The sequence below is a fragment of the Arachis duranensis genome, chromosome 8 (assembly GCF_000817695.3).
Source record: "Arachis duranensis cultivar V14167 chromosome 8, aradu.V14167.gnm2.J7QH, whole genome shotgun sequence".
NCBI lineage: Eukaryota > Viridiplantae > Streptophyta > Magnoliopsida > Fabales > Fabaceae > Arachis > Arachis duranensis.
Genome location: NC_029779.3, coordinates 28,369,930 through 28,383,204, shown reverse-complemented (window position 1 = coordinate 28,383,204; position 13,275 = coordinate 28,369,930). Strand labels below are relative to the sequence as shown.

The 13,275-nt window shown below is 30.3% G+C and overlaps 1 protein-coding gene across 1 annotated transcript; it reads left to right on the top strand.

Moving 5' to 3' along the window:
• The first annotated feature begins 5,812 nt into the window (after window positions 1–5,812).
• Window positions 5,813–6,493, top strand: LOC107461790 (dehydration-responsive element-binding protein 1F-like). The gene has a single exon (XM_016080347.3). The coding sequence runs from the start codon at window positions 5,813–5,815 to the stop codon at window positions 6,491–6,493; it is 681 nt and encodes a 226-aa protein (XP_015935833.1).
• Window positions 6,494–13,275: the final 6,782 nt, after the last annotated feature.

Here is a 13,275-nt window from a genome sequence, read left to right as displayed (position 1 = left end):
CTTATTGTTTAGACTTTTTATATAAAATCTTGTTGTTTTTATATAAAATAGATACTTACTTTTAGCTTTATTTTTATAAAAATTAATAATTAGTCAGAACTACCAAAAAAATAGAAAATGGGATTCTCACAAAAAATGGATCCTTGTAAAAAATAGGAATAGGAAATAATATTCCTCTACGACCGAGAATTAAGACAAAAACGAAGAGTAAATTTAAGGACGGAAATGGAAACAGGAGGTATCCCCTAATTCCGCTATTTGACATCCGACTTCATCCTTTCCTTAACATGTATACACTATTATTGTATATTTTTTATTTTTTATATTAAAAGTAATCAATAAAAAATGAATAAATAATAAATTTATATTTTATACTAAAAGTAATGCAAACATTAAAATAATAATAAACAAATCAATTAGCGGCGTCAAACCACGTTCATAAGTTCGTTGTACAGGAGCAAGTTTTGGTACGGCTCAATCAGATAGAGTCGTAGAGAGATTGGGAGCAATAATGCTGCTTGTTTAAGCTGCACTAGTTTAAGGTTAAACCATGTTCACAATGCACTTGAATTATTAGATTCTTGGAAAAAAGTCAACCTTAGCTTTTTCATATAACTTCATATGATATGGGAAGTCAACCCTTTGGCCTCGAAGACTACTGTCTTTTCGTGGCGTTATGGCCGCACTCATCAGAGATTCTGCGGGTCTTGCATGGACACGTCAAATAAATGATTCTATTATATATGGACATTTCTTTAATTTATGAAAATCTGGTTATTTATTTACACACATTGTATAGATAATAATTCATATTCAGCAGCAGTAACCGAAGAGAAGAACTAGTTAACTTAAGTATACTATTACTCTAAAACAGTCGTGAAGCTTTATTGAGATAATGAGGCATAATCCTCTAAAATTTTTGTAAAAGTATTAGTAGTTTTATTTTAAAGAAAACAAAATTAACTTATTTGTTTAAATATATATACTTTTAATTTATATATTTAAGTTTGAAGTCTATATTTATCATTTTTTAAAATTTTTTATCTTATCCTATTTAACAATAACAAATGACATATTTTTAAATTAACAGATCATCTTTAAATCAACCTTACAAATTAAATATCATTATAGAATTAACATTAAATTATATTTGACTTCTTATATATTTTCATACATTATTTTATTTTTAGAATAATAAAATTATAATATAACTAATAGTAATATCAGTAATTAATAAAAAAATATTATTTTATTTTTAAATCAACTTTACAAATTTAATATTATTATAGTATCAGCACTATTTACATTAATAAAGTTTGATATTTTCATTTTATTAGAAATTTAAAATTTTGTTTCATTGTATTATATTATTTGGTTTGTAATAAAAATAATAACAAAAATAATTAATGTTAAAACTTTTGAAAGATAAATATTATCAAAGATAAAATTAATCTTTTAAAATGTTAAAAAATAATTTATAAGTTATAATTGATTTTATATAATTTAAATAAAAAATCAATTTTTTAATAAAAAAAATCAGTTTTTAAATAAAAAGTTAGTTTTTTAAATAAAAAATATTTTTATGGGTAAACATTAATTTTTTTCATGTAAAAACTGATTTTTTTTAAATTAATTTTTTATTTAAAATTAATTTAATTTATTAACCTAAACAAATTTTTTACTAATCAAATCTCTTAATCATATATAATTTTACATTTTAATAATAAATTTAAAAATAAAATAATTATATTTATAAGTTTTATTTTAATATAAATATTATTATATAATTTTTTATAAAAATTTCTGACTCTTAAACAAAATTTTCAAGTTTTGCCGCTGCTCTAAAATACTCAAATTTCGATGTGATAAATATCATATGATTGATATTTCTGACAAACTCAATGAAGATAATTTTGTGACCTGACACCAACTTGTTCTGATACTATGTAATAGTTCTAGTATGAAAGAGACTAGCAGAATATACTGGACATGCAGAACACGAATGAAGAGAAGAGAAAAACAGATTTTAGAATTGTATTCAATTGCATATTGTGAACTAGAATCATATATATATCATAATTAGGCCATCCACTACACTTGTATATATATAATCGTGTGAGTGGTATGCATAGCAGAGCCTAAAGCTTTCTAACCAATTAGCTTAGCACACAAGAAACCGCTATGACAGAATCTGGTATGAAGCAGAATCCTTTTTTACATTTTGAGTTATATTATAAAGTCCATGCTCATTGGGTCGAAAATGAAACAAATAAAGCGCTTGGCTGAGATTAGAGACAAGTAGGTTCATGTGGCGAGTTCTACTACTCTAATTACGCTTCATGTCTTGTTGGATTTTGTTCGGTTGCTCGTTGAGCCGGTTGGTTGTGAGGGACGGGACCTGAATGCGAGTGCCACAAGGATGAGTGACGTTCCCGATTGTCAGTGGGTCAGCAGATTGGGTCACCTACAAAAATATTTTGATATTAAAGTAAATTTATGTACAAAAAAATGATAAAATTAAGATAAGATGTGACGTATTTTTGAAGAAGGATAGATCCCTCTATTTTATCCATTGTCCTCGGATAGACCCTTTCATTTGAGTCTATTTATCTAGAAATTTCTGCCGGTTTATCTAAACATTAGGTAAAAGATAGTGTCATGTGACGGTTTGGATGGGTCGATAACCTGTCAGATCATGAATCCATTGAGTGAATTTCCGATTCTTGTTGAATTAGACTGGAACAGATTTTGTATACAAAAGACTATATGTTAATAAGTATAATGACGCGGGAGTAAGTAGAGTTAGTAAGTTAATTATATTAGTTAATTGTAATAAGAAAATACAAGTCCTATATTATTTAGAATAATAAACTTTGTGTTATGTATTAGTCGCACATCGTTTAAGTTATGAAGATTTTTTTTTCTTTCACTAATATAAATAATCCATGTACCTTTTATTTATAAAATAAAGTTGAATTGATTGAATTATATATTTAAATAAACTGTGTACTTATTTTTTTTTTAGACTTTTTAAGAATAAGAGAGACATTTTTGGTTTAACCAACTAAGATAAGTTATTGACTATTTTTATCATAATAAAGTTATAAATTTTGTCAAAATTGATAACACAAGCGACCTTCTGGCGTCATATAGAATAAAAAATATAGAATGCATTTAAGTTAGAAATTTATAAGGATTATAAAATTACTAAGTGTATATTTGCTTGAGAAGCTGCATATTGTGTTACAGTCGTTTAAGAGGTACGTAAAATCAATTTTTTTTAATATAAACGGTTTATTAGTTAAACAAATAACTTAGAAGAATTAAAAAAATAAAAGATTTTAGGGATAAATTTGAAAGAAGAAATATAAGAGTAACACATATTTTTACAAAGTTTCCTGTATTAAAAATACATAAAAATTGTAAACATGCGTTTCTCTTATGCATAAATCAATTTTGCATTGGCACTTACATCACGGGTATAGTGACGGTGTCTGATTGGTTGTATTGAAAATGTCAACTTTGTGCCGAATTATGTTGTAGTTTTGTTATTGTTTTCTAATTAAAAGTCAAAGGTAATTAATGGGCTCGTATGGCATAGGATTTTTTTATCTTTTTATTTTAATTTCTTTGTTAAAGGAGTAAGAAAATTGGAAAAATAAATATATTTATTTGAATAAAATAACAAATAAAATTTAAAAAATTTACATTTTAAATAGGTTAATCTTTAAAAAAATATCAATAAAATCTTCTATAATAATAAATATAAATAAGTTAGTTCAATTAAGACTTTTTATTTTAATCATAAAAATTAATTTAAAAGTAGTTTATTCACATCTGTTATTTTGAGTATTTTATTAATATATTTTCTTTTAGAAATTAATATGTAAATCTTTAAAAATTTATTTGTCATTTTATTCTATTTATTATAATCATAATTTTTATTATAATTTTATTTGATGTTTTTTTATTATAATTTTATTGTTTATGAAGCAATATATTAACGTGCTTTTAACAACTTAATTATGATAAAAATTCTCATCTTTCCAATTATATATAAAATGACGAGAGTGGTAGGCTGGTAGCTGCTGATGGTGAAGAAATAAAAGACGAAACATGATGAAAAAAGAAAAAGGGAATAGAAAATGAACTTTTCAAAGTAAACACGTTCGTTGACCTCATAAAAGTTGACTTTTTATTTAGTCAGCGCTATGGACAGCTACCTGAAGTTGTCTTTGGTTTTAGAACCTCACAAACACAACCAAGCATGTAACGAGCTCTATTCGTTTATATCCAAGGTTCACTAAATATTCTTTCATCAGAAAGCAACACCTAAAAAATCATAAAAACGTGAGACATATGCCATCAAAAGAGAACACGAGCTTATTCCAGAAATCCATTTTTTAGAAGAAAAATAATATACAAATTAAATAGCAATACTATTATTAGAAGCTTGTCTTTTTAATATAGTAAAAACTTAAGTGCAGTCGACTTCACGTGAAATTAATAGCTAAGAACCGTTATATAAAAATTTAGTTAAATTAGTTAAATCATTCAACAACTCTCAATTATCAACTTCACGTGAAATGCACCACCTGAATTTTTACTCTTTTAATATATTACAAATATATAATCCTCCTAGCTAGGTGATGGGTGAGTCCGATCCGCGTTTAAATCTTTTTTACTCATATACTATGTTTATTAAATTTCACTTAATATTTATAAAATTAAAAATATAATTTCACTTAATATACTGTGCATGATACCGGTTAAGTTATATAGTATTTTTACGAAACTAATAGATGTTATTATAGCTCTATTATTCAATTATTAATTTAGAATAGTACTAATGCACTTTTCTTCACTGATAATTCCAACGTGTAATGGTGCCATTAATTAGTGCCATATGCATGTCCGTCACCAATATATAGCACGGACCACTGTTAATTAATACCTGGTCTGTGTTTCGTTCTGGGAGATATTTTTAATTAGAGTAAACCTTTTGTCTTTAAAGTTTATTAAAAATTTTAAAATAATTTAAAAATTTTATTTTATTTTAATTTTATCTTAAAATTTTTTATTTATATTAATTATATGTTTAACAGCTAAATTTTTAAAAAAATTAAAATCAATACAATTTTTATAAAATTATTATTAAATTAATTTTAAGTTTTTTAAAAAATATTAAATTTTAAATTTTAAATCTTAGTCTTAAACTAATTCTAAATTCTTAAAATACGAGAGTTAAAAAATAATTTTATTTTAAAAACGTAGTTATTAATATTGACTTATTAAAAATTAATTCATTATATTTATTTTGAAAATATATAGATATACAGTAAAAATATTAAATAATGTCAACAATAAATATATTGAATATTTAATTTATTAAATGTGTAGATGATTATTTTAATATTAAGATTTAGATGAATATTTTAAAAGTGTAGTATATTTTTACTTTATTGAATTAATTTTAAAGATTATTATTCACAAAAATCATTATCTACTTCATAAAATTTATTTATTTTTTAGTATATATAAAATATTTTTGGAGCGAGCATAATAATATTTATTCTAAACTCTCTATTTTAGTTAAATGAAAACTGAGGTGAAGTGGACCACTTTTTAGTTATTGTTTAGAGTATACGGTCACGACAAAATTCAATTCCATTAGTTTGCAGCACGTTTTCCCTTCAAGGCCTGCACCGATGTTGTCATCATCACTCTCGCTCTCTCATGGAGTCATGGTATATATATATATATCCCTCTCTTCAACACCCTTGCATGCATCAACTAAGTATCCGCCATTGTCATGGAGTTTGAGAATAACGAAGAATCACTTTATTACTATTCTTCTTCTTCATCACTATCTTCTTCCACTTCATCTCAAACCCAACTCTCGGCCATCAGCCCACCGCCATCGTCGTCGCCATCACGCAGTCAGAAGAAGAGATCAGGGAGGAAGAAGTTCCGAGAGATGCGACACCCGGTGTACAGGGGTGTCCGGCGGAGGAACGGCAACAAGTGGGTGTGCGAAGTGAGAGAACCAATCAAGAAATCAAGAATATGGCTCGGAACTTACCCTACCCCTGAAATGGCCGCTAGGGCACACGACGCCGCAGTTCTGGCACTTAGAGGCACCTCAGCCACCTTCAATTTCCCTCTCTCCGTCCCCCTTCTTCCCCTTGCTGAGTCATCTTCACCTCAACATATTCGAGAAGCTGCTTCCAAAGCCGCACAACAAACTAGCAGTAATAATGATATTACTAACCCTCCTGTTTCTTCTTCGAATATGAATCTTTCTGTTGGTGTTGATGGTGGTGGTGGAGTAGTGGGGTCGACGTTCTTTGATGAGGAGGCAATGTTTAACATGCCTGCATTGCTTGATAGCATGGCGGAGGGTTTGCTTATAACACCACCGTCCATGAAGCGAGGAGCTTTTCATGATGATGATGAATTTCAAACTGACCTCACTCTCTGGAATTTCGACTAATCGATACCTATTAACCAATATATTAGACTACTTCCAAAGCGATAATTTATTAAGAATGTTGTTAATTTTATAGGTCCCTACATGCATGGTTTTTCTGCTTCTTTATCACTCAAATTAACTTGGGATCAACTTACATCAATCCGGTTTTATTGAGAAAGTCTAAGGACCAAATTTTTATTAAAATTTTGGTCAACACTTAATAAACAGTAATAACTAATTAATGATTACACGTTACAAAACTTGTTACAACTAGCCCTCGTCCGTCTTATTAGTCCATAATATTATTGTTGTTCTCGTTGTGAGCTAAAGCTGATGACCACGCATATTGAATCCTATGTATAAGAGAAACATTAACGATGAAATAATGACATTAACCAATAAATTTTGAAAATTTTTGTTCAATATTTAACGTTGGTTTATGATATATGCTTCATTGAATGCTTAATTTTGGTAATACATACAGGATGTAAAGATGTTAGATTTAGTCTGAATATTTTGATTCTCAAATTTTAAAATGAGAAAAGCTCTACATTTATGTAAAAATTACATGGATGGTATCCAAATAATTTTCACTCCACACTCCACACTTCTATTTGTTTTACGCGCACCTCTTATAATAACCTATATAACAAATCTTTATTTTGCGTTATCAACGCTTCTCAACGTAAACTTTTTCATACAACGTAAACCTCTTTCTTCTTTTTCTTCATTCTTCATTCTTCTTCTTTTTCAACCTAATTAAATTCGTTGTTCTCCTTTTTCGCGTTTTTCTTCTCTGCATTATGGATCTGGATTGATTTAATGCAATTATCTTCGTCGTTCATCTTCTTCTTCATTTTCTTCTTCGATCTGCACTTTTGAATTGAAACAATGAATGAATCAACTTTAAATCAGTTGAATGAGTATGATTTTGATAATTCTTCTCAAACGCATCAATTTGATGAGGTTTGGATTATTGAATTCTTAATCGAATTTAATGGAATGAAATTTCTAATTTTATTTGAAGTGAATTGAATAGACTGAGGTGATCTACATCTGAATTGAATTCAATTGAATTGATAATATGTAACTGTGAGTAATTGAGAGTGTCAGTAATTGTGAGTAACTCTGAGTAAATGTGAGTAATTTTTCGGTTCGACAAGTACTAAAGAGGTGGTTCATCGCTTTCATGTTTTCGGTTCGGTCCGTAGAAAGGATTCTAACAAAAATTAGACCAATATGTTCTGTTTTCTTCCCTAAGCACTATATAATTGTTTCACTGTAATTAAGATTTCGGTTCACCATAACTAAGATTTCGATTCACTATGAGTACTGTGTTCGATTCATCATGAATACTATGTTCAGTTCATTCTGCACTATTCAAAACTCTTCTTCCTCACCTTCTACTGCTTCTTCACCAGAGAGAGAAGGAGGAAAAGACAAAAAAATACAGTAGCAGCAACAACAAAAGAATGACGATAAGGTTTCAAGGTTTAGGGTTTTAAGGTTTATGGGTTCAGGGCTCAATGTACAAGGGTTCAGTGTGTTTCAAACTTTCAGTTCGCCCCGTGTATTAATTTCGGTTCACCGTGTTCATGGTTGAGGGTTTAGGATTCGGGTTCAGGGTTCGGGTTCAGAGTTTAGCGTTCAGGGTTCAGAGTTCAGAGTTCAGGGTTCAGGGCTTAGGTTTTAGGGTGTAGGATTTAGGGTTTAGGTTTTAGGGTTTTAGGGATTTAGGATTTATAGGTTCAGGGTTCAGTTTCAGGGTTCTGGTTTTAGTGTTTAGAGTTTAGGGTTTATGGTTCAGTGTTTAGAGGTTCATAATTTTTTGGTAAACAGGAGAGCGATTTGGATTACTCTTCTGAAACGAATTAAACTGACAAAGTTTGGATTATTCAATTTTGAATCGAATTGAATGGAATGCAACTGCTAATTTGAATTGAATTAAATGGACGGTGGTGTACTGAATTGAATTGAATTGAATTGATAATATGTAAATTATAGGCAGAGTTATTTGAATTTGATTTTATATAATGGATTATGTTTCGTTCACTCAATACTATACAATTTTATTATTTTCGGTTCACCATGAGTACTATGTTCGGTTCACTATGAATACTGTGTTCGGTTCACCATGAATACTGTGTTCGGTTCATTCTGCAGAAAGCTGTTTGAATTTGATTTTATATAATGGATTATGTTTCGTTCACTCAATACTATACAATTGTATTATTTTCGGTTCACCATAACTAAGATTTTGGTTCAACAGTTCACCATAAGTACTGTGTTCGGTTCATTCTGCACTATTCAAAACTCTTCTTTCTCACCTTCTACTGCTTCTTCACCAGAGAGAGAATGAGGAAAAGAAAAAAAATACAGCAGCAACAACAACAAAAGAATGACGATAAGGAGAAAACACGTGAAGAAGAAGGAACGCAAAAAAGGATGAGAAGGAGGAGAAGGAGGAACGCAAAAAAGAAGGCGAAGAAGAAGACGCTCCGTGCGTAAATGAGCGTGAAAAGAAGAAGAAGAAGAAGAAGAAGAAGAAGAAGAAGAAGAAACGTGGGGGAGAAGAAGCGTTGGACGATATCGTGTGTATTGGACGCGTGTATTTCACGTTTCATTTAATGGTATTGAATTTTTTTGATATTGGACTAATTTAGTTACATGGTTATATGAATATGTAGCATTTCCGTTTTAAAATATATAAAATAATTTTTAAATAATAACAAAGAATATTGGCATAAAATGTTAATTTGAATCCGTAATAATTTAATATGAAAAATTTTATGGTACTGATCGAAGAAAAAATTATGCTATGAAGACTATACGTGTCTTATTTAGCTATTTGCACTGGATTAAACATCTAAAGCTTTTGACTTTTTTCCGTGTATTATTAATTTATTATACCTTTGTCTAAATTTTTGGTTTGGATTTTAGATTTTCTTTTATATAGGTTTATATCTAACTAAAAGAAAAAGTCTAGCAGTTAGAATTTTTATTAAAATTTGATCAATATTTAACTATTAAAAGAAAAATAAGTAATTCTATATTATTAAATGTCATTTCATACCATTAAAAACAATAATAATGACTAATTGATAATTATACATCACAAATTCTGCTAACTTTCTAACACTTCTCTAACTAAAATTCTTAGTAATTGAAATTACAAATTTTATTTACTTTTAATATTTTAACTTATCACAACAATATTTGTTTAACTTTATTCCAAGAAAATAAAACGTACTACACTAACAATAAATTTATACTTTGTATTAATATTAATATAATTGTGATGGTAAAATAAATAATATAAAACACATTTAATTTATCGTTATCGTAATATATTTGATTTATTTAAATTATTTAAAAATAAGTGTAAAGTCACGGAATATGATTCACAATATTCAAGTTTTCTTGGGATAAACTATAGTATAGATTATTATTTGAAATTTATTTCAATGTTCAAATAGTCATCTCTTTCGTTAGGATGATAGACTCGTAGTGAATAAAGCCTTAAACAGTAATAATATTCATGTAAAATTTAAGATATATTACATTTGAGTAGGAGACTGGTAATAAATTTATCAAAGTTATAACATATACATTAAATATACACACAAATAGTTAAATACACCGTGATTAATTGATGATTAATTTTTAATATATATGCCTTATAATTGAAAATTTGTTATATACATGCTATTTAAAAAAAAAAGATTATGAAAATAAGACATTTAAATAATCCAAAGAACTAATCTTCGTGTTATTCTAAAGTTATGGTTATAATTAACTTTTTCTGATATAAACTCTCTTTAGGTATAATGCACAATTAACACGTGAAAGACAACTTTTTTTAGTTTGTGTCTACACTCATATCAGGAGTAATTCATAATGTAATTGAAATGGATAACATACCTATAATAGAAGCTAAATTATTGGAGAGCACAGTCCAAATTAAAGTTAGTGCCTGATACTATAACTGATAAATTTCAAACGAACCATGTAGACCATGATATATGAAATCATAGACATAAAAAACGACCCAATAAATAAGTTACTTTGACAAGGGTCTAAACGTATTTCCTGTATTTCCATTCAAACTTACAATAGTGGTCTTTATAAATGTTTCAAAAAGTTACTCCAATCTTTTGCTTCTCAATTGTTACCGTTAAAGAATAATTTTTGAATATTTTATTTAAATTAAAAAAGCACGCCACAAACAAATATTATAGATGAATTTTATTTAATTCTCTTTAAAAGAACATATAATTTACTATTTTTAATATATCATTTTTTTGTTAGTTGATATTTAAATAATTTAATTACTATCTATACTAATAACTTAAAATTTACTCCTCTCGTGAGTTTTATTCCATTTTAATATTATTCTTAATCATGAATTTTTTACTGTCACTAAAATTAGAGTCTACACTTAAAGTTATAAGGTTATCAAATTTTTTTTTTTGAAGTAAGGAGCTCAACACACAAGGTGGAGCATTAAAGCAAACCATACAACACATGAACTCAGGTAGCAACACCGGACCACTCAGCGTGCATGACAGACAATGCCATCAACAACCAAAGGGTTCACCTCCACGCCATTCATCATAGAATTCGAACGACCTGTTCAAAATTTCTTGCACACTCGATTCTTGGTTTTTGAAGATTCTACAATTCCTTTCTTGCCAGATTGTCCATATAACAGCAAAAAATCCAATGAACCACCGCTTCCTCTCATCCTTTCGCACTGAACCATTCGTCCAACTTAAAAAGTGCTCCTTTAAAGAACCTGGCATTGTCCAAAACCTCCCAAGAGCAAACAGTCACGCACTCCACACCTGCCAAGTGAGCTCACACCCAATAAACAAATGAAACGCAGTCTCTTCAGACTTACAGCATAACACACACAAATTATCTTGCTGTGCAATAACGCGTAACCTACACAACCTATCCTTGGTTTTCACCCTGCCGACCAACACAAACCAAGCGAACAGCTCGATCTTTGGAGGTATGAAACCTCTCTAAATAGCACTAGTAAAACTATATGTTGTGATGTCCTCCGGAAGAGTCTCTGCTTGCATCACCTGCACAAAGGAGTTAGTGAAAAAAATACCAGATTTATCAAACTTTTATACCACACTATCATCTCTCTCATTTGTTAACTTCACTGTTTGTATCCTCTCTTGAAGTTGGTTTAGTAGCTCCAACTCCCATTGGAATAACTCTCTCCTCCATTGAAAACTCCATATCCACTCTAGCCCATCCCAGAACCCACACTCTCCTATAACGGATCCTTTGAGATTTGAGGTCGAGAAAAGTCTTGGAAATACGTCTTTCAACGGACCACTAGGTAGCCAGTTATCCTCCCAAAACCAGATTAATCTGCCATTACCTACTTCCATGGACAAGCCGCTTATCATCCTTTCTCCAACTTGTGGTTCTTTGATTTGTAATTGACAGATCTCCTTCCAAGGACCCCCTCTTGTAGGTATTGGCTGCCTGATGAGCGGATAATTTATACACTTTTTGGCACTGTTTTTAGTATGTTTTTAGTACATTTTAGTTAGTTTTTAGTATGTTTTTTATTAGTTTTCATTTAAAATTCACTTTTCTGGGCTTTACTATGAGTTTGTGTGTTTTCTGTGATTTCAGATAATTTCTGGCTGAAATTGAGGGACCTGAGCAAAAATCTGATTCAGAGGCTGAGAAAGGACTGTAGATGCTGATTCTGACATCCCTGCACTCGAAGTGGATTTTCTGGAGCTATAGAAGCCCAATTAGCGCGTTCTCAATTGCGTTGGAAAGTAGACATCCTGGGCTTTCTAGCAATGTATAATAGTCCATACTTTGCCCGAGATTTAATGGCCTAAACCGGCGTTGCAAATCAGCTTCAGAATTCCCGGCGTTTAACGCCGGAACTGGCACAAAAATCGGAGTTAAACGCCCAAACTGGCACAAAAGCTGGTGTTTAGCTCCAGAAAAAGTCTCTATACATGAAAGCTTCAATGCTCAGCCCAAGCACACACCAAGTGGATCCCGGAAGTGGATTTTTACGTCATTTACTCATTTCTGTATAGCCTAGGTTACTAGTTCACTATAAATAGGATATTTTGACATTGTATCTAGACCTCATGACACATTACACGTTTCTTATTGTATCTTCTACGGCATGAGTCTCTAAACCCCATGGTTGGGGGTGAGGAGCTCTGCTATGTCTTGATGGATTAATGCAATTACTACTGTTTTTCATTCAATCACGCTTGCTTCTACTCTAAGATATCACTTGTTCTTCAACCTGATGAATGTGATGATCCGTGACACTCATCATCATTCTTACCTATGACGTGTGCCTGACAACCACCTCCGTTCTACTTTAGATTGAGTGAATATCTCTTGGATTCCTTAATCAGAATCTTCGTGGTGTAAGCTAGAATTGATGGCGGCATTCAAGAGAATCCGAAAGGTCTAAACCTTGTCTGTGGTATTCTGAGTAGGATTCAAGGATTGAATGACTGTGACGAGCTTCAAACTCCTGAGGGCTGGGCGTTAGTGACAGACGCAAAAGAATCACTGGATTCTATTCCAACCTGATTGAGAACCGATAGATGATTAGCCGTGCTGTGACAGAACGCGTTGAACATTTTCACTGAGAGGATGGGAGGTAGCCATTGACAATGGTGAAACCTTACATACAGCTTGCCATGGAAGGAGCCTTGCGTGCATGAAGAAGAAGACAGTGGGAAAGCAGAGGTTCAGAAGATAGAGCATCTCCAAAACCTCAACCTGTTCTCCATTAC

Excerpts from the sequence above, each read along its gene's own strand:
- LOC107461790 (XM_016080347.3), top strand. The coding sequence starts at position 5,813 with ATGGAGTTTGAGAATAACGAAGAATCACTTTATTACTATTCTTCTTCT.